Raw genomic sequence first — 23,493 nt, forward strand, 5'->3', positions numbered from 1 at the left:
GGTGAGGGTTTAAAACCTCTCCCTGCACACATACATTTAACACAGGGCTCTACAGAAAGGGCTGGGGGGTGATGCCGCCCACTCGCCAATGTGTGTCGCTCCTGACGGACCCTCTCTGAAAGCTGCTCTTGCTTCTGTCTTCTGATGGAGAATTTAATTCTTTTTCCATCAATCCGTATTTTTTGTTATACAAAAGTCCTGCCTTGCAGGTGGTGGTGAACACTGCCCTGACTCCAAATATTTTCCAAAATGACCGGGGTCTCCCCACCTCCTGCGTGAGTTTGGTGTTGGAACCACACAGTCACACGAGTTCAAATATAAGAAAAAAGAAAACAAGCTGCTTTTGTCCTCTGTATTTTTTAGGGCCCAGTCTTGCACAAAAATGATGTCTGCAGAGATGGGGGTGATTTTGTGGGTGACTTTGCCCCCAGCTGGTCGGGGCACGTGGAGGAGCCCGGGGCTCATTGCTTTGGCCACCAGATGCAGCTAGCTGGTTACACGCTGCTTTGGGAGCGATGGAGATTTTGGTCTGCCTCACGCTGTGGGGAATTTTCAGGCAAAAAGTGGTTTCCTCACAAACCAGAAGCAAAAGCATTTAAAGGCATTGTGCTCAGGCACATTTCTAACGTGACATGTGGGCATCCAGTGGCAGAAAATCCCCCTGAGGCTGCGCTCGTGAGATGGCTGGGGCACAGATGAAACTGGGGAGAGAGAAAGGATGGGAAAGTGGCACCAGTTAGATAAAATTGAATTAAAATTGAGAGAGAAGGTGGGAGAGTCATGCTTTTTACAGCCAGTGAAACATGAAAATGTGTGCCTTTTGTCACCAAAAATTTGAGCTTTTATTTTCCAGCCTCGTTATCTGGTTTTAATTACAGCCTTCCTGGAAAAGCCATGCACCAGGGCAGCCCGAAGTGGGAGCAGCACCGCCAAAAAAAAAAAGAGCAAGCACCTGCTTTATAAAGGGGCTTCCCACGTTTGTCAATTAAAATATGCTCATAGGAACGTCAGGACCCACACGTTCCCACCCGTGCAGGCGATGAGAAAGCTTCACCCCTTCATCACTGCGGGCATCGACAAGAGGAGGCAGTAATTTATGGCCGGCGGGGCTGCTCAATGCACTGCTCGTCCCACGGGGCTGCTGGGGCTCAGCCCCACTGGCAACAGGCTCGGCCCTGGTGTTCCCACCGCTGCACAAAGGCTACAGGTGCCCAGGGGACACGGTGCTGTCACGGGCAGCTCGGAGATGAGCCCAGCATATGCAGCGATTAAGTTTGTCCTCCTCCCATCCCTTTTCTGCATCCCTGGTTCTCATGCCTCTCCTCCTGCTGCTTGCTTCCCAGTTTTTCCGCTTTTACACCTAAACGTTGCTTTGGGTTTGCTGAGTTTCCACCATACAGGATGAGGCTCAGGGTGATGGCCAACCCCAGAAAGGCTGGAGGTGGCTGGGGATAGATGGGGATGCTCCAAGACACGCAGGGGGACCTCACATTGGGGGTCCAGCCATCACCTTCAGATTCATCCCCCCTTGCACACATTCATTTTCCTTGCTCCCGGAGCTATTCTGAGACGCCCCAGTGACCTTTCCGGGGAACAATTTACTATTGTGTTTGGGTGAAGCCCGGCCTCTATTTTTACACTCTGTTTTGCTGATGCGGGCGAAGGGAGCGAGACGGGAATCCAGCAGGAAATGGGAGGGAGCGTCTGGAGCGCAGGGAAATCTGCTCGGGCACTTTGAAGTGCCGGGACCAGGGTTAGGGCTGTGCTGGGGCTGTGAGAGTCCAAGAGAGTTTTGCTCCCATCCCTCTGTCCAGCCCTGCACGGTGTTGGGAGCAGTGGGAGCACTACAGGAGCACTGGGAGCCCCAGTGGGGGCCCCAAAACTGCCCTGTCTGCCCCATGTTATGGGTGCAGAGGGGCTGGGGGGCACCGAGCTGCTCGGGGCTGGCCCGAAGCCCACCGAAACGAGAAATAGACCCTCTATAATTAACCAGAGGGAGCAGCCAAGCCCTCACCATGTCCCATTTTGGGAACAAGGGGACGAACCCGGCCGCACCCCCCCCCCCCCAAAACCCCCGCGGCCGGCAGGGAGCGCTGCGGGGCCGGCACGGGGCTGCGGGCTCCTCCTGCGGGCTGCCTCCTCCCGGCCCCTGCCCCTGCCTCTTTTTGCCCTTGCCGCTTTCTTCCCTCCTTTTCTTTACCCTTTTATTTTCCCGTTTTCTTTTTCCCTATTTTCCCTTTGCCCCCATTTCCCCTGTTCCTTATTATTTTCCCTTTTCCTATATCCCCTTTTCCCTTTTCCCCATATTTTCCCTATTTTCCCCTTTCCCTTTTTCCTATTTATCCTATTACCCCATTTACCTATTTACTTTATTTTCCATTTTTCTTATTTTCCATTTTCCCTATTTTCCCTTTTACCTGTTTACCTTACTTTCCCCTTATCTTATTTTTGCTTTTCCCTATTTTCCCTTTTCCTTCTTTTCCCTTTTTCCTATTTTCCCTTCTCCCTTTTCCCTATTTACCCTATTTTCCCTTTTTCCTATTTCCACTGTTCTCCCTTTTTCCTATTTCTCCTATTCTCCATTTTCCCGTTTCCATTCCGTTTTTCCCTTCCTTTTTTTTTTTTTTTTCCCATTTTCCTTTCCCTTCCATTTTCTTTTCCTTTCCATTTTTCTTTCCCTTTCCCTTCCCTTTTTCCTTCCCTATTCTCTCTTCCCTTCCCTTCTCCTCCTCTCCTCTCCACTGTGCTTTTGGCAGCACCCTGTGAAGGCTTGTCATGCTTCCAGGTGGAAGCTGCAGTGGCTGTGTCAATGCCCTGCTATTAACCCACTTTAATTAATCGCCCTCCCAGCCGTGGAAATGACCCCTTCTCCTCCATCCCGGGCCAAGGCACCTCCCAGGAGCCTTCACCTTTTGTCCTTGAGCCCTTTCGGGGCTGCGTTTGAGGGCAGGGCTGCTCCCAGCACCGGGAGCAGGTGACGTGATTTTCCCCATCTCCGCTACCCGCACCTGTTTGCTTGGGTCGCAGCCAGAAAACTGACTTCATGTTTGATTTTTTTTTTTTTTTTCCTTCTTGATTTTGCAGCCAGCCAAATGCTCCTGCCTGCTGCAGAACCCAGGGTGGATCAGCCAGGCCAAATCCTGCCCCTGTGTTATGGTAATCGCGGCTGCCACCCAGCAGATGCGGGCTGCTGAAATAATGAGGCTGTTCAGCAGACACGGAGGAGGAGAGGGGAGCTTTTGTCTGGCACTTGCCGGGGTTGGAGTACACTTGTCGAGCAACAACTGGAGCTCGTTGAAAAGAAGTGGAGGTTATTAGATGCGTTTCGCTCGCTGCCGATGGCCCCGTTATTTTTTTTTCCCTTCGGATGCCAGGAGGAGGCTCTGGTGCTGGGAAGGAGGAGGAGGGAGATGCCACCTGAAAATGTGCTTCTTTTGCTGGAGGGTGAGGGAAATGAATTGGGCTGGAGGCAGCTGGCAGGGCTCTGGCAGCTTGGACCCCATGTTTCAAGGATGCTCTATCTTCCCCAGGGTAACTGGAGACGGGAAAACGATCAGATGGGTTGTGTGTCTGTCCATCCATCCCACTATCTGCCCTGCTATCTCTCCCTCTGTCTCGATGCACATTTCTCTAGCCCTCTCCCTCTGATCTGAAAAAAGGCAGCAATCCCCGTCAGAAGCCAGGAATAAAACAAATATCTTCCCTCCCCAATTCAGGTAGCTCCTCATAAATCTTCCCAGCTTCAGCCCGGTCTCCTAGGACTCCTGGGGCAGTCGGGAACCTATTTAATCAGCCTGGACCATCAGCGCAGTTTGTTGCTCCCCGGTTGCCGAAAGGCCCTTTGAACCCTTTGTGTCTTTATTGAATTATCCCCGCATCCCCTGGCGATTTAACCAGGCTGGCCTATTCTGCACGCTGCCTCCCGGGTTAATAACCCACCGAAGTCTCTCTGCAGGCACAGAGGGACGAGGAGCATCGCTGCCCCTCTGCCAAGCCGCTTATCGCCGCATCTTCCCACGTCTCCTGGCTGGGCGCTCCCACGCGCTGCACATTTCCATGAAAAGACACAAAATGGCACGGCCAGCGAGGAGGGCTGGGAGCCAGCATCAAGATCATTCCAGGGAAAGGCCTGCCTGGGGCTGGGAGTAGAAAAGTAAAACTTTTGAGAGCCTCAGCAAGGGCTGGGGTGGGAAAAATCACAAGTCCCCCTGGATGCAGGGGTCATTTTTAACACAGTTTAGTGCGCTGTCATTTTTAGCTGCAAAGGACCCAGATATCCTGGGTACCCAGGGTATGACGAGTGCTGGCTTCTGGCAGAGGTTTCCTGTGCTGGCCCAGCCCTTGGGAACGTGGGGCTCAACACTGCTCAGGATCTGGCCTCCTGGAAGCAAACAGAGAGCTGTCCAAATCCAGGAGGACTCCTTCCACCAACCTGAACTGGTTTTCAGCCAGAGAAATACCGAAGCATCCCCTTCAACAGGCAGGTTTCTCTCTTGAGCTGCACTGAAGTTCTCCTGGGGATGGTTTCTGCCTGCCCCAGTGTCCCCAGCAGCTTCCCAGCCGCCGATCATGGTGAGGAGCAGCCAGACCTTCGCCTCGTCCCCTCCCAACTCTGGCTACGGGGGCTGGTGATCTCCTGAAGGGTGCTGCTCGCCAGGCACCACAACTTAGTATGGACCACCATCAAAACTGGAGAAGCAACCTAATCTACGAGTGCATTAGGGTGTCAGAAAACAATAATCCAAGAAGGAAACACATTATCTGGCCTTGTTACTTTACAAAGTAATTTAAATTAATTTTTCCCTAGAGTGGTTAGGGAGCACTGCAACTTGCCCTTGTCTATTCTCTCCGGCTAATGAAGCTTTACCAGAGACTGCTCGTGAATTCCTATTAAGACCTCTTCTTAGAGGTTACAGGGCAAAGCAATTTCTGCTCCCGGGAAAGATGCCTATGAATTTGTAATTGTAAGTCCGTGTTTGATAGGGATTAGCATCTGAAAGGGGTAGAGTGGTGGGTAGCAGAGAAAACATTATTTCAATTAGCAGAAGAAAAGCAACTTAACATCTGATTATAGTTTACACTTCTAATTTTCTCCCAGTCTGGCATCAGGGATAATTATTTTCTGAAGCCATCCGCACCCACTGAGGCAGCCAACTCCTTTCTTCTCCTCCTGGTCATCTTGGTTGCGAGTGACATGGGAATGGCCGAGGAGCTGGGTTTTCTCTTTCTGCTCTTCTCCCCATCAGTGGCCGGACTCCTGGAATTTGGGGATGGAGGGGGGCTGCTGTGCAAGCCAGGCCGAAAGGAGATGAGATGTTTCTCTTCACACCGAGGAGGTGCAGGACATGGAGGATGGGGCTTTGCTCAATGGGCAGGGTGGTGGCCAGCAGCATGGCATGGGGCTGGTGCCTGGCACTCTCAGCTGCAAAACTGTGCAAGTTGGAAAGCTTTTGGGGAGCCCTGGGGAGAGAGCACAGGTTTACACTCTTCCCTCTTCATCTGGCAAAGAAAGAGGGAAGGTGTCCTTTGAGGGATACATTTCTGTACTCAGAAATTCAATCCAATTCCAATCATCCAGTTTCCCCCCAGCTTACAAAGGCAGGTGCCATTTCTGGGGGACTTGGCCCTGGCAACAACCCACGGTCCTGCTCCTTTTTCCTGGCTGATTGGCCTCCTATTTCCTAATGATGATGCAATCAGTTGTCAGATGGGAGATTCCTCGTGAGGAGGCTTGTTGTTATTTAAGGAAGATCACGAAATCCATCCTTAATGAAAGGACAGGAGAAAACCCTTCCACCAAGTTACACTGGAGCCTGAGATTATCATTTTTATGGGTTTCCAATCTTTCCTGCCTTATCAGCCAATGCAGCTGGAGGCTTCAAAAACCCTCCCAGCTTGCTGCCGATTTTATGGGACGAAGATTAGAGATGATCAGATAGTGAATTATTCATTCCACTTGATATCGCGGGGCAGGAGGGAATATCCAAGCACGAGCCAGCTCCCTTCTCCCTCCCTGAGCACCTCGTGGTGGGATCCCGGCTATCAGCCGCCCCGGCAGCACGGTGGCAGTGCTCTGAAATTATCAGGGGTGCACAAAGACGAGGGGGAATCGATAATGTGTGTCCTTCCAGCAGCAGTATGGAAGATCGGGTGGTTGTTTTCCTAGCCTAATGTCTCCAGCTTGGAGGGATGAGGTTATTGGGGATGTGTTTTCAGAGCCCCAGCAGGCACTGAGCCTCCTTTGCTCTGTTGGCCCAGGAGCTCTCAGAGGGTGAATCCTGGCAAACAGGCAGCTGGGGAGAGGAGGGAGGCAGATTTATATTGGATATAAGGGAGAAATGTTTCGTGATGAGGGTGGTGAGGCACTGGAACAGCTGCCCAGAGAAGCTGCGGATGGCCCATCACCAGAAGTGTTCAAAGCTGGGCTGGATGGGGCTTTGAGCAGCCTGGTCTGGGGGGAGACATCCCTGCCCGTGGCAGTGGGAAGGACTGGATGGGCTTTAAGGGCAGACGTTGGGGGCCACCAGGTTGGTCCGCCACTGAGTAACCAGTGGGTGAAATAGCTCACTCATTGCGGGAGGCGAGTCCTGCCAACATTGTCCTGCCTGACCTGCACAGGAGGCCAGACAGCACAGGAGGAAGGGGGGGAAAATCCATGAACCCACCCTGCAAGGGTCCGTTTCGGCCCCTGCTAAATGAAGGCTTGCACTCAGAGCCGTGCCATCTGCAGTGGGGTTTGCACCAGGAGCTCCACCTGAGATCACGAAGCCACTGGCAATAGGAAACTGGGGAGTTCTGGGACAGGCTGGGAATACTTTTTGATGGAAAATGTAAAAAAAAAAATACCCCAAAAAATTAAAAAAAATGGAGCTTGTTTTTTTATGTTTTTTCTTTTCTTTTTGGAGCAACCATTTAAACACAAATTCACTGATCTGATTTTTAAAGGAAAAATACATTCTTTAGGGGCTGTTCAGGCTTGCTCTTACCTGTTTTGTTTCTTAATGTGTTTGTCTCTTTCTGATGAAGTGGGAGGAGATGGGGAGGATGAAGGAGGGAAGGAAGGAGGGAGGGAGGAAGGAAGTGAAGGAGAAAGGCAAATAACCTCCATCCAAACACGGAGCCCCACAAAGGTTTTTGAAGAGGAACTGGCATCTGCGCTCTGAGCCATATCACCCAGGAACACATTTGAGGCTCAGGAATGCGCTCTGAGCAAACGTTCATTTTGGCTTAAAAAAAAAGACATATTTTCTTTGGGGGGAAAAAAAAAAATGTCAAATTTTGGAGGATATCAGCATGAATCCCAAAATACCAAGACCTGGCTGTGCAGGAGGGTTGTTGTATGGGCAGCAGCTCACAGGAGGCCCTAGGAGAGAGCTGGGCTGGGGCTGGCTCCAGCCGGGCTTTGGCTGAGTGCTGCTGAAGGGACTGATCCTTCTGTGCCTCAGTTTCCCCCATCTGTAAGATGGGCCAGAGGGGTTTGACCCACCGCATCTCCGTGCTGCTGGGAGCATAAATGTGAGGGCTGGTGAGATTCCCAAAGTGGGAACGTGCAGCTCCTTGTCTCTGCACATTGCGTGCTTCCACTGCCAGAGTTATAAAGGGACAAAGCAGGTGGAAAATTATTTGCTGAAATTTCTGACTTGGCCCCTGCGCTAAGCCCACCGCCACTAAAGCTGCTTGCAGTTTCTCATCCCCCCGGGGCAGACTGAGCGATATGCAGCCCTGGTGCTTTGAGCCACAATGGTGCACCTCTGGCCACAATGGTGCATACCTCCCTAATGGCTGCCATGGGCTCAGCAGATGCCTTGGAGCTTTGTAAGCTTTGAGATAAGCAAAGGAATCATTCCCTGGCCTCATGACCAAGGACAGACCAAGAGCACTTCCTTAAGTGTCTTATAAACGGGGGAACGTGTGATGGTGAAGTGGGTTTTGCTCCTAAGGAGGGAGCTGATAGCGAGACCCCCACCTAGCAGCCCTGCCTTCATCTCTTGGTCTGCCATGCCCGCTATTTTAGGAGACATCCCTACCTGTGGAAAATCCCCCTGAAATCCCTGGGGCTGGGCTGGGCAGGGGTGATGGGATGTCCTGGAGTAAGGGTGGAGGAGGGATAGGGAAACCCCACGAGCTCTGCTGTGACTGCAGGGTGGGTAGCAATTAGCAGGGGGTGTCTCAGGCACCGAATTTTCTAAAGGCAGCGGCAGGACTGGGTGCTACAGGGCTTCTGCTGCTAGGGGCTTCTGCTCCAGATAGGTTTTATTTTTATTTTTATTTTTATTTTTATTTTTATTTTTATTTTTATTTTTATTTTTATTTTTTATTTTTTTTTTAATTTTAATTTTTATTTTATTTTTATTTTTATTTTTATTTTTGCCAGGGTTTTGCTAAGAGACAAGCGACACGCAGTCAGCAGTGATCCCAATCTCTGCATGTTTCCCTGGAACGGGAGACACGCCAACAAGTCCTTGGGAAACCAAAGTTCACTCTCATTATTATTTCTTTGTAAACCAGCTCATCCCTTTTGATTCACAGTGGGATTGCTTTCACAGGACCTTGCTATGGGCAGGTCCCGGTTATCCCACGTCCTTCCCAGGTACACAGGGACAGTCCCCACCTCGGAGAGTCCCTCCCTTGCTTCTTGCAAGAGACGTCAGCAAGGTTAGCAGGAGGCTTACCTGTGCTGCACGTGGGGATCGGGGCATGGCAAGGTGCCCAAAGGAATGGTGAGAGAGCCGGGAGATGGTTTTCAAGCCAGCTCCAGCCCATTTCCAGCATAAATAACGTTGCTTTTAGGTCCAGGGGGGAAGAGGAGGAATGGAGAGGGGAAATCCTGCAGGTGTGCAGGCACGGAGAGGGATGCTCACACCCGGCTCGTGGGAGGGCTGGGAGATGCAGCGAGAGGAATGACGATGACACCGCTGGCTCCCAGTTCCAAAATTCCCTTGGGGAGTAACCAGGATTGAGCAGCCACAAAGCCAAGCAGCTCCAGCTCTTCTGCAGGCTGACCTGTCAGCTGTCCACAGCCTGCACCAGCCCCAGCCCCAGCCCCACGCCTTCTCAGCAGCAGCCGTGCTGCTTCCTTGTGTGTTTCTGCCTCTTCTGGTGTCAGGAGAAATCTGGAAACAGTCCCGCAGGCTCAATAAAACGAGCGCTGTGTTTGTGATGTTTGACAGCCTCCCGTTTAACAGGGCATGGGGCAGGGGAGGGACCAAGCAGCAGCTTTAATAAAAGGAGGTTTCTAAACCACAAATGTGTTTTCCTAGGTTGTTTATGGCACTTGCTGAAAAGAACAGAAGCAGTTCTTTCTCTTTGCACCCCTCTTTCTTGGGCTGAGCAGCGAAACGAGCGGGTCCAAGTCGGGATGGGGTGGCTCCTCCAGCCTCCCAGCCCCAGGGGGATGGTTGGGGGTCCCAGGCAGGGCCCTGCTCGGTGGCAGGGAGGGAAGGGGAAGAGGGGAGCAGGGTCGGAGGGGTCTCAGCTCTCAGCCCGCATGCCCCAGGTGTGATCGGCAGAGATTTGCGGCTCGGGGCGGTGCTGCTTCCTCCTGCGCCCATGCAAATGTCGGCTGGGCGGCTCGGCTCCCTTCCAAGCCCGGAGGGGATCGTCAGGTTCAAGTCGCCTTGCCCCCAAATTCCCCGGCAGCCTTGGCTCTGGGGCGGCAAAAAAAAAAAAAAAAAAAAAAAAAAAGGAAAAAAAAAAGAGCCACCTCCTCCGCCCCCCCATCCCCAAGCCCTCCCCTTCCCGGGGCAGGGGTTTGAATAGCCAGGTGTGAGCATCAGCCTCCCTGTTAATGAGTTTGATAATTTACCCGGCTCATTCCTGCGGGAGGGAGGGCGCCGAGCGCAGCGCGGCTCTTCCCCGGTGAGCAGGGGCCGCTCCGCAAATCCCCGCGCCGCAAATCCCCGCACCTCAGTCCCGCACCGCGAATCCCCGCACCTCAGTCCCGCACCATGCCGGCCCTGGGGCTCGTCGCCCTCGGGCTCCTCCTGGCGCTGGAGCCCGCAAGCTGCCAGCAAGGTAAGAGCCGGCAGCCCCCTGCTGCCCCGCGCCCGGGGAAACTGAGGCACGGGGAGCGCGCTGGGGAGGCTGCGGGGACAGTGGGCACCCCCGGGAGAGTTTTCTGGGAATGGGAAAAACACCTCAGAAATGGGAAAAATCCCTTGAGGGAGCGGACAGGCTCGCTGCTCGCTTCACCTGGCTCTGGAGGTGCCGACAGGAGCTCAGCTCTCCAGGTTAGGCGGTGACAGAGCGGCTCTGATTTATCCCCGCAGCACTGCGCACTCTGAGGCGAGCGGTGTGTTGTCTTAAGGCTTTTTTTTTTTATTATTATTATTTTTTTTTTTTCCTTATTTCTCGCTCTTGACCCCGGGAAAGCATTCCGTGGGGTTGCTTTTCCTTCTCATTCCAAGAGCTCACAGGTTTTCCTGTAGTTTTGATCGCTGGTGAGGTGGCAGGGGGGAGATATTTCCCTCCGCAAATTGGGCTTCCGCTCCCTTCCCGAAGGCTTTAGAGAGAAACTTCCTATTGCTATGACATTATTTTCATGAAACGCAGGGGAAGACTTGTCTGACACTACAAATAATCAGGAGTAATTAAAACTAATGTGATCCTGCCAAAGCGCTGGAAAATTCCCTCCCCCTTTCTCCTCCTGATGCCCGAGCCTTGACCCCTCTTCCTGTATTTGTTTACCAACTTGCGAAGGATTTAACAGCGTGGGGTCTCCACCGTCAGCAGGATTGAAAGTTTTGCTGTTGCTTTGAAAGAAAAAAAAAAGCCTTTAACGAGGAGTCAGAGCCTGGCACAACTTTCTCAGACATAGCAAAACTCAGAGCACAGCCGATGCTTTCCAAGCACTCAGGGAAGATGCACCAGAAGTTGTCTGTGTCTGAAGACAAGACTGAGAATGGAAATGGAGTTACGGTGTGCACCAGGGCTTATTTTGGCATCGATGCTTTCCTCGATCTCAGCTGGAGCTGCAAAGGGATGGGCACACGCCTGTCAGGGAGTGCAGAGGCTACGCCCCACGTTGGTTATTTGGCTCAGGAGTTCTTGTTTGCTGTAGAACAACCCACCAGAGGTGGTCAGGTGCCCTGGGAGGGATGTCTCTCTTAAAAAATTGTCAGGGAAGGCGAGTGAGAGTCATCCGTCCTGCCTGCCATCCCTCCCAGGCCAAAGTGTGTGCTCCAGCCCGCGGTGGTGCCAGGCAGGGCTCCCATCTATGCACTCACTCCCTGATAAGATCTCACCAACCCCTGGGCGCAGACACTTGTCTCTGCCTGACTCCCAGCCCTTCCTCTGTATGGATGCGTGTAGCCCCTGCCCCACGGGGATATTTCAGCCTGCAGCAGAGGCACCCCAGGGCTCACCCACATTGCTGGGCTCTCTGCCTCTGCTTTGGTTTAGGATCTGGGTCCCTGCTAGATTCACGAAATCTCAGAATAGTGGGAAGAGGCCTCTGGGGGTCACTGCTCCAACCCCTGCTCGGGCAGGGCCACCCAGAGCAGGGTGCCCAAGACGAAGTCCAGATTTGAAGATCTCCGAGGAGGAGACCCCACAACCTCTCTGGGCAGCCTCACCTGCACAGCACAGAAGAGCTTCCTGATGGTCAGATGGAAATTCAAACCCAGGCTGGCCTTGAACTCCTTTAACCCCAGCAGCGAACTCATCCTGGGCTGGACCTGGACCTCCCTTCCTGGGCTCAGACTGGAAACCATGGTCCCAGCAGGAAAAATAAAACATAAATAATAAATAAATCTGGCCAAGAAAACAGCCAAGGACAGAGCGAGGGAGGAAACAAAGCTGGTCAGGCCTCAGGGTGGGGGGTGAAAGGTGTCTTTGAGGCTGTTTGACAGGGAAGGAGCATCTCCTGCCCACCAGATTGTGCAGGTGGGGACCGAGCCCTGCTCTTCCCCCTGCCACCGTCCCCACACCACGGGCACCAGCCCACGGATTTGAGGGGACTGCAGGCGAAGCATGCTGCTGACACAAGAGGGAATTTCCGCCTGAATTCCTCCCGGCTGAGTTTTGGCCCTGGGACCTTGCAGTAAACACACTGCGGTGTCTGTGTGGGGAGGGAGGGCGAGAGCCACTGCTGGGGCTGCTGGCACCCGCTGCTCCACCGCGGGGTCACCGCTCCCCAAAACCTGCAGGCGGTGAGCCAGCAGCCTCCCGAAACACAGCACGGGTGGGAGAGTTCGGGTCTGTATTCATATTATTTAAATAAAAGCCCCTTGGGGTTAGTATTCAAGGAGCTGAACCCAAAGCAGAGCCGGGAGGCGGGATGGCAGCCGGCAGCAGAGGTGGCGTGTGGCTGCCTGGATGATTGGTTTGCAAACACAGGGTGCACAGCGCCTTTATTGCCTCTGGTGAGGACTGTTTGCAGCTTAGAGCAGGGATCTGTCTGGACAAAGTGTTCAACCAGCGAGAGGCTCCAGTGTCAGGCTGAAGTGGCTGTGCTGGGGCTGGGGGCACGGTGGCAGAGGCAGTGACATGGGGCTGGCGGAGGCAGCCCCATCCATGCATGCCAGGGCTTCCTTCATGGGTGAGGAGCTGAGGAAGAAGAAAAGCCTAGCCTGGGTGAAGCAGTAGTTAAATCCTGAAGGGATGCAACTGTGCTGATGAGTTCTGCTTTTGGTGCTGGAGCTGACACCCAGGACGGTGCTCAGGCTGGGGTTGGGTATGTCTGGGTGCTCCCTTGTACCCACAAGAACCAAGGAGCAGCCATCCCAGCAAGGACTGAGACAAGGGTTCCTCCTCTTTCTGTCCTGCCCTGGGGTTTCTCCTGTTTGCAGGAACACGTCTCACAGCCGTCCCACCCATGGCCAGGTCACCACTTGGGCATGGCTGCAGAAGAATGACTCCGTGTTCTCCTGACGCTCCTGCGAGCACACGTGTTGAGCCAGACTCCACGTGAGCAGCACCAGTGTCAGACGAGGGGCTGCAGGTCAGGGCTTCAGCTGCTCCTGGTCCTCCTCCAGGAGCTTCGTGTGCCCGCAGGCAGCTCGGGCAAAGGCTGGAAAAAGACTGGAGGCGGGGGGGGGGCTCGGTTATGTCCCCTGGGGTGACAGGGATGCCGCAGCTCCCCACCACCCCCCCCGGCCCGCCGCCAGCCCCGCCTGGTTTTTGTGCCGTTGGCTGTTGCTCTGAACCGCTCGGCCTTCAATTTCCCGTCGTAAATCAGTTTGCTGCTCTGGAAACTTGCTGAACGGCGGATTTTACCCAAATCCACGGCGGCAGCGGTTTGCTGCGAGAGTGACAACGGAATTTTACAGCGTCACTGCTGTCACTTACTGCCCCGGGTGGTGTTTGGAAAACAAGCTGGGAGCAATGCCTGGGGCATGTGTGCTCTGAGCCATTTGCTGGAACCCCTCTGCCTGTTATTTTGGGCAAACAGCCTCCTGCTGTGCTGTGCCACCAGTCCCAGGGGCATCCACATCCCTCCTTTGCTCTCTGTACATACATGAAGAGACACAAGATGTCCCAAATCTGCAAGGCAGTGAGCTCTGCATGCACGTACCAGGGAGATTGATGCTGTTGGCACAGGCAGACACATAAACCCGCTCTGGGCTAGCAGCAATGCCCTCTGCTCATTTTTGTAGGGTTGAACTCTTGGCTGGACGTTGATGGAGAAGCTCAGCTCAGCAGGCAAAGCACACGCATGCATTTCGTATCACTTCTGTCCTTCTTTTCCCTGCAGCCAGGGGTAAACTCCAGCCATGGTCACAAGGTGTCATCGCAGTGGTGGTGTTCCTGGTGCTGGTGGCGATCGTCTTCGTGGTCAACAGGTTCTGGTGTAACAAGAAGAGGTGAGTGCTGGGCCTGGGGATGCTCGGGGCTGGCAGGGGGCACATCCAGCACCTCTGTCACCGTGCTGGTGCTGGCAACACCATGATCATGGCACAAAAACAAGCATTTTGGGTGAAAACAAGCCCCAAATGTTTTAATTGGTGAAGCAGACTGAGCCAAGGCAGGAGAGGAGCCAGCAGCAGAGCGAGGCGGCCGAGCAGCCCCGGTCCTGGGCCAGCGATGTGGACTCGACCCATGGTGGAGGCAGCACGGGGCTGGCACGGGGCTCGCTGCGTGCTGAGCTCGCTCAGCTGACCCCTGCCTCACTCGGTTGCAGGAACTCGATCTTGAACCCGAGCCCAAAGTCGGCAAGGGACAAGGACTGAACGTGCCCGGCAGCCTGCGTCCTGGGGGGTTTGGCACCAGTCCCTGCCACCCCGCATCCCCCCCTGTGCCCGGCAGCCCAGGCCAGGCTGCTCCTTCCCAGCCTGGAGGCCCCAGCGGCAGGGTTAGGGGCAGCTGGGGGTGGCAGATTCATGAATCTGACCTCTGTTTGGAAGGGACGGCAGCAAAACACAGCAGCTGGGTGCACTGCCAGCTCTGCACTGCCGCCTTGGTATCAGCTATGGGCTTGAGATGCTGCCTGCTCGAGGCTGTTCCTTGGGAAAGGCTGGGGAATCGCCCATGGGGAGGCACCGGGGTGGCAGCTAGGGGTGAACCCGCAGGCTCTGGGCTGAGACTGAGCACACATTTGCTGTGGGATGGCTTCTTCGGGGAGCCGGGCAGCCTCACGCCCAGGAGGAAGATGCTCAGCGGTGCTCACACGGGGACGTGCACACACGCATGCACACACCCTTCTGCACCAGGGCACGGCCCCCGCTTATCTGCCTGTGTCGCTTCTGACTGCGGGTGATTATTTTGCAACGGATTACACAGGAGGCAACTGGAAAAACCAGTCAGCAGGAGAAAACAACCCCGCGTGTGCCAGATACGGTGACCCCGGTGCCGGGAGCACCCCGTGGGGCTTGTGGCTGGGGTTCCCCGGCAGTGCCTCCACCCCGAGAGGCAAATGTGAGCTGTGGCTCTTGGCACTCAGGGTATGGGCACAGCCCTGAAAATCCGCCCGGTATTGGCTCAGCCTCTGCTGTCCCACATCCTTCTGGGTGCTGTCAGAGCCACCCAGGGCCATGGGTTTGGCTGCTCTTCTCTTGCCCTGCTAAGGGACTCTTTCCTCTCCCCCTGCAGGAGGGATAACGTTGAGTCAGGGGTGACCACAGGGGGCAAGGAGGAGGCTGTCATATCCAACGGCCACGAAGGGAGATACGCGAGCACCGCAAATGACTTCAGGTGAGGGACGTGCCCAGGAACCCCCTCCCTGTGGCTCCTGGGCTCACGCAGAGCCACGGCCTCTGCCCTGCTCTGGGTCTCCCACCCCATGCACCTGGTTTTGGGGTTTTTGTCCTCCCCAGGGGGAAGCAGAAGGTGGTGAAGGACAGCAGTGCCCGCCCTGCTCACCACCTCCTGGGGCTGCCGCAGCACAGCCTCACCCAGCCACGGCTTTGGAGGCGAGCTAACAGCCTGTGCTTCTCCCCCCACCCCAGGTCCAAGGAGAGCAAGCACGCCTACGAGAACACGCTGGAGCCGGAGGAGAGGGTGGTGACCACCGCCATGTAGCAGCGTCCCCCTGTCCCCTTCTCCTTTCTTCACCCCTCGCCCTGCCTCCCGTGGCCACGCCGGGACCCTTTGCCCCGATGCCCCCCGCACGGAGCCTGTCCCAGCCCTGCCATCTCCATCCCTTTCTCCCCACATCCCGGCTGCAGGACCTGCTGCTCTGCCCCCCTGCCAGCCCCACTGGGGCGCTGCGGGGCCGCTGACCTGATCTGGACATGCACGGGGGTCCTTGTGGGGTGTGTGGGATCCCCTTTTTCCCACACACACACATCCCCAGCTGCCCTCTGGGAAGCTGGCGATCCAGAACCCGCTCTCGTCTCACCATCTCACCCTCCTTTATATGAGCAAAGGCCCTACAGCACGTGTCTTCGTTTCAGAACAAATCTCCTCCCCTGTACATATCTTCCCTGCCAGCAATAAAGAGGATTGCTGTGCATGCGGGGTCATTTCCCTGATCACCCGCAGGACTCTCTGGCATCTCGCAGCGCTCCCAGCCTCCGGGCGCTTCGGGGAAGGTGGTGCAGGGTGGGGAGGGTGCTCAGACAGGGGCCAGCACCCCGTGATCCCCCGGGTAGGATCTGTTCCTTATTTCCTAGCTTAGATGAAGCCAAAACCACTTTTTCCTAAGTTGATGTGTCAACAAAGGGGAGAAAAAGGAGATGGACTTTTATTTCGCTCGGTGTAGGGGAGGCAAGCATCACCCCCTGCCATTCCCGAGGTGGGGAAACTGAGGCACGGAGCCAGCCCAGAACTTCCCAGTGCTGCTCGGTGGGTGAAGAGCACAGCTCCCCGAATCCCACCATCCACAGGGTGCAGACCTGCAGCAAACTGGGAACCATTTCCAGGCTGGGCACGAAGCACTCGCTTCCCCTGCGTTGCCAGGCAGTGGCTGTGGGGCTGCTCTGCCTCCAGCCTCTCCCCCCCAGGCTGTTTGTTCATTAACCCGGCTCCCTCCTGCCGAAGGGATGGGGTTTTCTGCAGCAGGGACGGTGCCTGGGAAGCACTCACGGGGGTGCCATCGCTTCCACGCGTGTGCTGCCAAGCACTGCAAGTTCCTGCCCCGTGGCCAAGGCTTCCCACAGGTGACACTCGATGTCCCTGCTGGGGAAGGCTCTGGGCACTGAGAAACCAGGCACTGCCCCGTGCCTGGGGGTACAGACACGGGGCTGGAAGTGAGCCCCCTCAGCTCGCCCCCTGGTCAAGGCTGCTCCCCTGGCTTTTCTTTCACGGGTGCCAAACTGCGTGGCTTTGACAAACAAGATCCCCAGGGTTCGCCGGTAATGATTTGCTCAGCAGAATTTGCCGAGGATTACTCATTTCGCCTGCCCGCTGCGTCAGCACTCCGGCTTGCGGCTGGGGGGTGTGGCGAGAGGATGGGCACCCATTAATTTTTACCTCCCTGTTGCAAAAGAAGTTATAAACAGCATCCTTATAATGAGTAACGAGCTCGTTCCCTGCCTCATGCGCACCCTGAATGAGCCATCCCCGGGTTTGGGGCAGGGGATGTGGGGTCAGTGCTCAGCTGCTCAGCATCCCCTGCCCCTCGTGGCCGTGGGTGCTGCAGGAGAGGGTTGGGGCTTTTGGACAAGGCCGAGCAGCCTCCAAAGAACAAAAGGGAACGAGCAGGAATGAAATTTATTGTTGGAAAAATCTTAATTAGATTTGAAGCCCCAAAGGGAGAAAAGTGAGGTATTATCTGACACTGCTAATGAGTGTTAAGGGTCTATTGTTGGATTTCTTGTTTACCTTTCTGTGCTGGCTGATACGGCCTGGATCCTCGCCTGTACTGCCATAATTAGGATATCTCATCTCCTGCTGATAGGGCTGGGGATGCTGCTTAAAGCACAACGCTGCCGCATCCCTCCCTGGCAGAAGAGCATGGTTGGGATGATGACTTCTCCAGGTGTCCCAGCACCCACCCCATGAGCAGGGGCTGCCCTCCAGGGCCACCAGCAGCACCTGATGGTCCCCAGGTGATTCCCTGATCTCCTTGAGCTTGGTGAGGCTCCCCACCTGCACAGGGTTAAGATGTTTCTGCTCCAGCATCATCCACAACCCTGGAGCAGCATGGGCAGGTGGAGACCCACCAGTCCCTTGCTGCCCATGCACAGCCTGATGAGGAGAGCTGCACGAAACCACCAGCAAAGGAAGGTTAGTGCTGTATAACCCTGAGGATACGTAAATTATTCCAAGGTGGTTTAATTAAAGACTTGCTGTGTGCAGGTGAACCACTGCTGGAAGGAAGGCCAGCTCCAGCCTTGGCCCCATGCAGCATACCCTAGGGTATGCTGCATGCCCTTATTGGGCTCCTCAGCACCCAGGCAATGAGATTTGGCCCTGCAGAGGCAAAAAGGGAGCCTGGAACCCCAGTGGGAACAGGGTGAAGCTGGCAGAGGCTGTGAGCATGCGGAGGGGACTGTCACAGCCCCTTGGGATGGAGCCCGGTGGCACCGGAGAGGCCGGTCCAGGTGGAGCTGGGAGAGCAGGATGGATGTGTGTGGGCAAGGGGGCTGCGAAGTTTTTGGTCTCGATTCAAGCCCCTGAAAGCCAGAAGTAAAATACCATCCATTGTTGGTTTATACACCCGTAGTAGCCAAACAAACATCCCCGGAGCCGGTCCTTATCACTTTATTACACCTGCTAGAGTGAATAGATTAAAGAGGACGGGGGAGGGGGGAGAAAGCAGAAGAATCCAGCAGAAAAACCGGGTTTTGGGATTGTTAATTATTCTCTGGGGTCTCTAATCTTTAACTGGCAAACAGCATCACTAACTGTCTTAAAGCCCCTCCTGGAACATCCTGATAATAAGCCATCTGCATGAAGGCACCCCGTTATCTGCCCTCCTCCAGCCGTCTGTGACATGGCTGGAGCGGGAGATAATGAATGTGCGGCGTGTAATAACGACACGTCATTCATGATTATCGGCCTGATACCCAACCTTTTAGCTCCATTGTTTGTGCTTCAAGAAAAAAAAAAAAAAAAAAAAAAAAAAAGAAAAAGGGAAAGAAGAAAAGGGGGATTTTAGGTGCTGCGTGCGCAGCCTGGGGTCTCCGAAGCGTCTCCGTGCCAAAGGGGCTGGCTCTGGAGGCATCTCCCCAAGGGTTTGTGGTACCCTGCAAGGAATCGCCCGGCCATTGGCAGCTGCTGTAGCTATGGTGATGGAGGGAGCGAGATGAGGCAGTGCAGAAATGTCACCGCCCGGCAGGGAGGCGTTTTGGGGCCAAGGCTTGGCGATGAGGTCCCTGTCACCTGGCACTGCCGGCTCCTTGTGGTGCTTTCGGTGCCCTCGGAGCTGTTTAGGCTCCGCAGCAGAGGTTATCTCACACTGCTTGACACGCTGCTGTTCAGAAGCTGCCAGCATTTGAAGGTGGGAGGGCTGTTTGGGTCGCTTGGTTTAATTGGGATAATCTGAAATGTAGGATTTTCTCCTGGCTGTGACAGCCCAGTGATGCAGTGGCAGGGTGACACCTTCCCCCAGAGCCTGCGTCCTCGTGTGGACAAACTGCACACCTGGGTTAAGCGTGCTTCTGTCCAGGCTGGGACTCTGAAATGTCTGGTTCTGGCTCCTTCAATTACTGTCAGAATCACCTGGAGTAATGACTTGGGGTTTGCATGAAAAGTGGAGGTAATTCTGCCTCTTTCCAGAGCAGATTTCCCACTGCTTTTCTTCCAGGGAGGGTGTCTGATGGACATGGTTGGGGTTCAGCCATTCGGGAGAGCCAGGAGGAGCCTGGCAAGCCAAAGAGGCGGTCAGTGGGGTGATCCTGAGTAGCTCATCGCCTCTGTAGGGATGCTGTAGGGACATCCTGGAGTGCCAGCTAGTTTCTTTCCCAATCAAGGAGGCAGGGCCAGGTCTCTCTGGCTCCCCAGGCTCACTGCCTGCATGGCCAGCAGAGCTGCAAGGTGCCTCTCGTGTTCCCTCATCCGTGATCGAATTGTCTGACGTGCAAGGAAGGTGGCAGAACAACACCAGCAAACTGTTCCCATGCAAACAAACCCTGTGCGCCCTGCAAACAACCGCCCGGCTCCAGCAGTCAGACCCTCAAGGACCGGGGTTTTTTATGCTTTCAAACAGCTGCTTAGCAGGGCATCCAGGAGAGGAGAGGAACCTTGCCTCCAGCTGCCTTGCACAATAAACAGCAGCCACACCTTGCAAAGGGATGCACAGCATCCCAACCCTTTAGACGATATCCCAACGAAGGTCCGGATCCATCCCTTGAGCCCCCTGTGCCTCAGTTTCCCCCGCTGCCTGCTGAGTGTGGGGCAGTGGCAGCTCTCCCTGGCCCCCAGCCCTAATCCCCTAATTCCCCACAGAGGGCACAGGCGGCTCCTCCGAAGCCAAGGTGGAAGGAAAAAAAAAAAAAAAAAAAAAAAAAAAAAAGGAGGATTTGGGGTTTCCGCATCTCCCACTGCCACCTAGCGATGCAGCGCGGCCCCGCAGCTCCCCAGGAGCTGGGCACGGCCCCTGCCCTGCCGCTGCCGGTGGGGACACCAATTTGTCCCCGTGTTTTATTGTCTCGCCACCACCTGCGTTTTTTGTCATCGCCATCGCTGTTTGTGGGGGAATTTTCCTCCTGCTGCATTCAGAGCCACGCTGTTGCGGTTATTTCCTTACCGCAAGACACCAACGTGCTCCAGGGCGAGGGCTCGGTGACCCGTGGTGTGGTGTGGGTGTGAGCGGCATTCTCGGGGACAAAAACCTCCTCAGCAGCCTTTGTGGCTTGGGAAAACACAAGGGCAGGGCTGCACCTTCCGGGGCTGTAGGACAGGGGCAGAGCAAGGGGCACAGCCCTGCCTCTGGCTGCTGGCCTCATCCTGCCCCCAGGTGTAAAGGGAGCTGAAGGCACACTCTGGGAGCACCTCTGCATGGCTTTCTTCTTGTTTGGGGGAGGACAAGCCTAAGCACACACAGATTTGAGTGTTTTTTCCAGGTTACCTGTCTCCTGAGCACCCTCAGCTCAAGGAAGTTCAGTGTGCGGTCAGAAAAACCTGCTGGCCTGCGTGTCTGTGGTGCCCGGCACGACGCCAGCCCGCAGCCTGTCAGGGGAAGGTTTCTCCCTGAGCTTCGTCCAGAGTGATCCTGGGCTGCAGGGAGGAGCTCTGCTTCCCAGCACACCCAGGCTGGGGGCTAGGGGGTGGACACATGGTGCTGGGGCAGCAAGCAGGCTTTAGGGACCTGACCAACAACCCCACTCCAGCAGGGAGCAGGCAACAGTGCAAACACGCTGGTGGGTGATGGAAACCCCAAGGAGACAGCAAGGAAATGAGGAGGACACAGAGGATCCTTGGATGTCCAGAAAATCTAGGTGTCTCTTCTTCTGGATGTTGTCAAGCTCCTTGTCACTGGAGAGCAATAACTTTCTTTCTTTTACTACTTTACCTGAATAGAAGAATGAGCAATACATTAGATGCATCCTGCCCTCTGGAGAGAGTATGTACCATACTGGGTCAGTGGTTTAGACCCTGTGTAATGCCTAATCCTCTGGTCAGTGCCTTCCTAAGGCCCACTCTGAGCTCCAGCTGCAAGAGGATGAGAAGTTTAGCTGGGAGAGAAAGGTGGAGAAATACCTGTGTGTGCATAGGCCAGCTTGCAGGCATCCTGAAACTTGCAGCCTTGGTGAGTCAAGCCATAGAAGGCATCTCCGTAAGGTAAAGCCTGTATTCTCTTGCTGACAAGGCAGCTCAGTTCATAAACAGCTCTGATATAATAGTCTGAGTTGCTGTGAGAGACCAAGGTTAATGTTGGTGTTGGCAGTTGAGTGGGGTAAACAGGAGTGCTTGTTTTCCCAGAATTTGGAGGTTTGTGCACTGACCTCTGGGTCTGGCAGGCGGTGCTAGAGCTGAAGGCGCACTTCATGATGTTGTCTAGCGTCATCAAGCTGATGTCTTGAAACACCTCCACTGATTTCCTCTGCATGCTGGCCTTTTCCCATTTATCCTAGTGGTGGAGAAAGCACATGACAGGATGGACTTCTGCGGACTCAGCCACAGTACAATCAGGTCCTATTTCCCTATCCCTGCCTCTTCCCAGATCCACACTGCCAAGCTAATTACTCTGTTTTCGCCAACAAAGAGCCTAGTTCAATGCATATCCTGTGAATTTAATCAAGCTGTTCTGTGCATTTATTTTTCCAAGTTCACTATAGCAGTTGATTTTACTGGAAAGCAGATGAAAGATGAAAGTGCAACAGCCAGAGGAAGGTGGAGGGAGAAATTTCAGAACTTCAAAAATCCCCTCAAAATTCAATGAAATTCTAGGAGCAATCTAAGTCCAGTCTCTTTCTTTCCCTCATTCCCACACCTGTTTTCACTCGTGCACAGTTACAAGCTTAAAGTGTCAGGAATGATGATCCTCACCAGCATCACGTTGATAGAGTCGAACGTCAGGGCCATGTAAGATTTCAGCACGTTGTAATGAAATGCAGGAGTGAGCAGCTTCCGATGCTGAGACCACTTGGTCCTATTCAGGGTCAACAGCCCCTGCCCTGGAGATACCAAAAGCAGTCAGCTTCTCCAGACTTTGATCGTGGCTCTGACAGCCTTTTGGTTGAGCAGCAGGTTAATGTGCAGAGTCTGGAAGGAGAAGGATTTGGTGGTGGAGCCTTTTCTCCAGCCTTCCTGAGGCTACCACAGTCACGCTCTTTGGATGGAGGAGAAGCATGTCAGCGTGTCCTGCACTGCCAGCCATGCACGCCCAATTTGCTCTGAAACTGGCTTTCCCCCAAATCCGTGGTAGTGAAGGCATGGGGCTTGCTCTTGGGTTTTCTGCCCTAAATTTTGCAGCACACACTGCCTTGAGCAGGCTTTCTTTTAGCTTTTAGTCTAAATTAGACCACAGCCAATTGAAGGCAGTGTTTTTACTGCAAAAAACCTCCTGTTTATCTGGTGTTCATTGTCCAGATGTGTCCTTTTTATAGTGGCAGAGACCTGGAGATCATTGGCTGAAATGAATCTGCACAGCCCCAGTGAAAACATTTAAACTCTTTAGACACAAAGTTTATATGGCAATACCTTACCAGACCCATGAATTACCTGACTCCATGACAGTGACTGAAGGTTAGTGGACTGAGAAACTTTTCCCTCAGCTGGCCTGTGGCATATTTGTTAATTAATGATTGCAAAGACAGAACCCTGGGTACAGGCTTTAACATTACAGTCCTGGGCAGATTTGAAGTGTCCAGCAGCTGTGAACCCACATGAGGGCTGGTGGGTACGTTGCTCGGCTGTTGCACATGAAAGCAGGCTGAAGTTCACCACGTGCTGGTTTGGGTGTAGCATGGGAAAGTGCCCAGCCATGAAAGCTGGACTCATTCTTCGTGATGATCCTTTTTTTTTTTTTTTTTTCTTTTCTTGGATGGGTAAACCACTGCACAGAGCAGGAAGACTCAGCCTGACTCCTTGCTGGTCTTTGCAGAAAAAGCGATTGTGTGAGTTCCTCAGCTGGGATAGGATGACCAAGCCAATATTGCAGCTCTCCACATGGCACTGAGCTTTTGTTAGCATGGCAGGAAGATGTGCTGCAAAGAGACAATGATAACAGCTGATAATCTTTTATATCTCCCCAGTCTTGGGTGCTTCTGCTGCTTGAGCCCCGTCCTACCACCTTGCTTCAGCTCCTCGCTGTGACCACCCCCCTGAACTGGACCCCCATAACCCATACTAAGATGGTACCTATGGTTTCAGGCTAGGAGGAGGAGGAAGATGGGGGTATATCCCCTGCTGGCTTTTGTCACCCTGATTTCTTCCCCGCACCATTGCTAACGTGCTGCATCGTTTGGCCCAGAGCCTGGTAAATCATTAGAACCACATCAGCCAACAATTTTGAAATTTAAAGAAGACACAGGGACTCCTTGTAAGGCAAAGCTGTGGATTAAGCTATTGTCTTGGAGAACTCTCCTGGCAGGCACAGAACAGAGTTAATTTTTCACACACTTGGCCAGCTTCCTGATGCTGAGTGCATCTTGTTATGCCAAGCTGGCTGAATCCATGCAAAAGTTCAGAGGAGAATGAAAAGTAGTTCAGGAGGCAGGAGATTGGAGT

The 23,493-nt window shown here is 54.1% G+C and overlaps 1 protein-coding gene across 1 annotated transcript; it reads left to right on the plus strand.

Moving 5' to 3' along the window:
• Positions 1-9,947: 9,947 nt before the first annotated feature.
• PDZK1IP1 (PDZK1 interacting protein 1) lies at positions 9,948-15,666 on the plus strand (the record flags this gene model as incomplete). Its single annotated transcript, XM_084291489.1, has 4 exons — positions 9,948-10,014; positions 13,694-13,802; positions 15,028-15,129; positions 15,384-15,666. 4 exons carry the CDS (start codon positions 9,948-9,950, stop codon positions 15,454-15,456), a joined length of 351 nt encoding a protein of 116 aa, XP_084147615.1. The 3' UTR covers positions 15,457-15,666.
• Positions 15,667-23,493: the final 7,827 nt, after the last annotated feature.

This window comes from Netta rufina (assembly GCF_964035555.1).
Source record: "Netta rufina genome assembly, chromosome: 8".
In the NCBI taxonomy this organism is placed as follows: Eukaryota; Metazoa; Chordata; class Aves; order Anseriformes; family Anatidae; genus Netta; species Netta rufina.